At 38.8% G+C, this 3,518-nt stretch overlaps 1 protein-coding gene across 1 annotated transcript; it reads left to right on the top strand.

Annotated features, from left to right (window-relative positions):
* The first annotated feature begins 1,321 nt into the window (after nt 1–1,321).
* Nucleotides 1,322–3,159, top strand: LOC149235030 (berberine bridge enzyme-like D-2). The gene has a single exon (XM_089461279.1). It carries the CDS (start codon nt 1,809–1,811, stop codon nt 3,000–3,002), a length of 1,194 nt encoding a protein of 397 aa, XP_089317405.1. The 5' UTR covers nt 1,322–1,808; the 3' UTR covers nt 3,003–3,159.
* Nucleotides 3,160–3,518: the final 359 nt, after the last annotated feature.

The following is a 3,518-nucleotide window of genomic DNA, read 5'->3' as shown; positions in this document are numbered from 1 at the left end:
ATAACTTTTCAAAATAAAATAATCACATAATATTTGAATCCTTAAAAATACCCCATCTTCAACAAAATTTTAATATTAATACAATTTAAATTATTATAATTAAAAATTGGAAAAAATATGATAATTAACTAATTAAACTATTAAGTAGATATTATATTGATAACAAAATGAATACGACTTTTAATGATATAAGTTTTAGTATTAATACAATTTAAATTATTATAGTTAAAAATTGGAAAAAATATAATAATAAACTAATTAAACTATTCAGAAAATTTTATATAAATAACAAAATGAATACGACTTTTAATGATATTCCGAATGAATATGTTAATTACGCCTCGACCCAGGCCAACAATGCGTTTGATAGCTCTCAAATCGCATCTCAGAACCTAATCATTATCCTGTGAATATACAGCAGATTCCGTGTATTCAAGTAAACAGAAGAGTGTTGGTCGAGCCTGCTTGCCTATTTTCTACTTTGCTTTTATTTATCCAAAAAGGATCTTTGCACAGGAATAGTCAGAAGGTTTAAAAGCCCTTAAAATTCAGTTAAAAAAATTGCAACCATCAAAATCCTCTAAAACACCTAAAATCTAAAATTAAATTTTAGAGTTGTAACTTTTAAAGAAACGTAATTAGTACGAGTACGAGTAAATCAGCTGAATAACGTCGAACCTTCCAGGCCGACTTCCGCGCAAAACAAATTAAATATAAGAAATCGCGATGCTTCCTTGTTTATTTAATTCAGTATCGGTGATAAACAATTATATGAAACTGAATATCTCGCTAGAAGTGATTCGCGACTTCTAACACCACTCTTAACATGTATGCACTTCTTTGAAATTATTGAAAGAAAAACATAAATGTATGCACTTCATTGAAATTCAATGTTAAGAGGATTGCCACGCAATTTATTTAATCAAGTTCGACAACGCATTACCGCGTATTGAATGGATTAAATTATTCGTTTTACACATCATTTTGATTTCTCAAGGGAATAGTCAACCTATAACATCCTTTTAGGCTGCCAACTTTGCTGCAGAGAATATGCTATTGACAAATTCAAGTATCACAAAACCTGAGATAATCCTCCTTCAGCAGAAGGTTTTCAGGTTGTTTGGACTTACAGGATTTCAACACGTGATTACATGAGATTGAGTCCGTATCGACCAACTACCTGCCTCAACGTGTCCTGACTTCCAACGTTCACTTTCAGCGTTATCGAATTAATTAGGTTTAGATTTGGACGTTCGACTTTATCCAATTCGACATCTCTATAAATCGCAATGAAATGTTCAGGAATCAGCGTGCCATCCGATCCCATCTCATCTCATCTGCCAATAGATTTAGCTTTTGTTCCTTGGTTGATTGCATCCATTTTCCAATAGATTTAGTTTTGATTCTCTGATTAATCAGTGAGGATGGCGAAGTATTGTATAAGCCCTTCATTCACTGGTTTATGGATGTTGTTGCCACTTATAATAGCAGTTACGAGCGCCCGTGATTCGGGCGACGGATTGATATCATGTTTACATGAACGCGGGTTAAAAAATGTCACGACCATGTCATTGTCTACTACTTCGGAGTACGATGTTCTGCTCAATTTTTCTCTGCAAAATCTTCGATTTGCGGAGGCTGGCGTGCGCAAACCTTATGTGATAGTTTTACCACAAAGCAAAGAGCAAGTGAAGAATAGCGTGATGTGCTGAGTGGAAAACGGGTGGGAAATTCGAGTCCGGAGCGGGGGACACAGCTACGAGGGCCTCTCTTACACCTCCGATGTTCCCTTCGTTCTCATTGATCTCATGAACTTCGACAACGTCCAAGTCGACATCAATTCCATGACAGCGTGGGTGGAAGCCGGCGCCACGTTGGGCCAAATTTATTCTGGGATTGCAAACAAGACCAACAACCATGCATTTCCTGCCGGGATTTGCCCCACTGTTGGCTCCGGCGGCCATATCGCAGGAGGCGGGCTGAGTTTCCTCTCTAGAAAATATGGCGTCGCAGCGGATAATGTGATCGACGCATTGCTTGTTAACGCCTCCGGTGAAATTATGGACAAGAAAGCGATGGGTGATGATGTGTTCTGGGCACTGAGAGGTGGTGGAGGAGGCAGCTGGGGTGTGGTGATTGCTTGGAAAATAAAGCTGGTGAGCGTTCCCACCATTCTCACGGCCTTTCAAGTCTCAAGAACCGGCCGAGACGTGGTGACGGATACCATCCACCGATGGCAATACATCATGCCTTTCGTGGAAGAGGACCTGTTCATGCGTGTGCAGTTCTTTGGAATTAAAGTCGAAGGAGCTGGGACGAAAAGGGATATGAACGCGTCGTTCCAAGGGATGTATCTGGGACGTAAGGAGGAGTTCTTGAAGATTGTGAACATCACCTTCCCGGAGTTGAAGATGGCGGAGAACGAGTGCAGTGAAATGAGCTGGATCGAGTCGACGTCCTTCATCGGAGGGACTGCTAACGTGAGCGAACTGACAAACAGATACTATTCCAACAAAGTCCATTTCAAAATAAAATCAGATATGGCAACAACCCCGCTGTCCAAACCAGGTCTCCAAGGATTGTGGGACATCATGGAAGAAGAGGTGAGCGCGTATGCAATTTTCTCTCCTTTGGGAGGAATTATGGACAGGATTCCTTCCTCTGCTATACCCTTCCCTCACAGAGCTGGAAACATATTCGACATACAGTACAAGGTCGTATGGAACAACAGCACTGACGATGAGCACTACCTTAACTGGATGCGAAAGCTTTACGCATACATGGCTCCTTATGTTTCTTCTTCTCCCAGATCTGCTTATGTTAATTATTTGGATCTGGATCTGGGCAGTGCAGTCAATGGAACTGCCACAGTCAAAGAAGCCGAAGCATGGGGTAAGAAGTATTTCCACGACAATTTCGATAGACTTGTGAAGGCCAAAACAGAGGTCGATCCCCACAACTTTTTCAGAAATTCTCAGAGCATTCCTCCACGAAATAACTGATTGTCCCTAATCTCTAATCATTTGGTTGATTGTAATCCACTCCTTGGAACGCCGAACATCAATTGTGAATTCACGTCGAATTTGTATGTTTTTCTGAATGAATTTGCTACTTACGCTTTGCAATAAAAATACAGCACGACTGTTATATTTATCACCATGTGGAAATACAAGAGTGCACGATTAAGTATTATCAATTGCCAATTTAGGATGAAGTTTCTCGGGCATTCATGTTTCGGTCTAATTCGCTTCTCAGCTAGTACGTGAAGTCTTTACCATTTAACGTCCAGTCGAATTTTACATTATGATTTATATAACTTGCTGCCAATCAGCGCCGTTGAGATTGTCCCAATTGTTTATTTTCTTCAAATGCCATAAATTTATTATACCTTAAAAATTGTAATCTACCATAAGTTTTTACATTATTTTATTTATTATATCAAATTTTGTAATAACCATATTTTAAGGTCGTTGAAATCGCTTAAATGATAATAATAATAATAATAATAATTATTATTA

Source organism: Pinus tabuliformis, chromosome 8 (genome assembly GCF_031772625.1).
Source record: "Pinus tabuliformis cultivar Carrire ecotype Pingquan chromosome 8, CPIR1, whole genome shotgun sequence".
NCBI lineage: Eukaryota > Viridiplantae > Streptophyta > Pinopsida > Pinales > Pinaceae > Pinus > Pinus tabuliformis.
This window is presented reverse-complemented; position numbering and strand designations above follow the sequence as displayed.

Bases quoted from the DNA above. Each gene is read 5' to 3' on its own strand.
- LOC149235030 (XM_089461279.1), top strand. From the start codon at position 1,809: ATGAACTTCGACAACGTCCAAGTCGACATCAATTCCATGACAGCGTGG.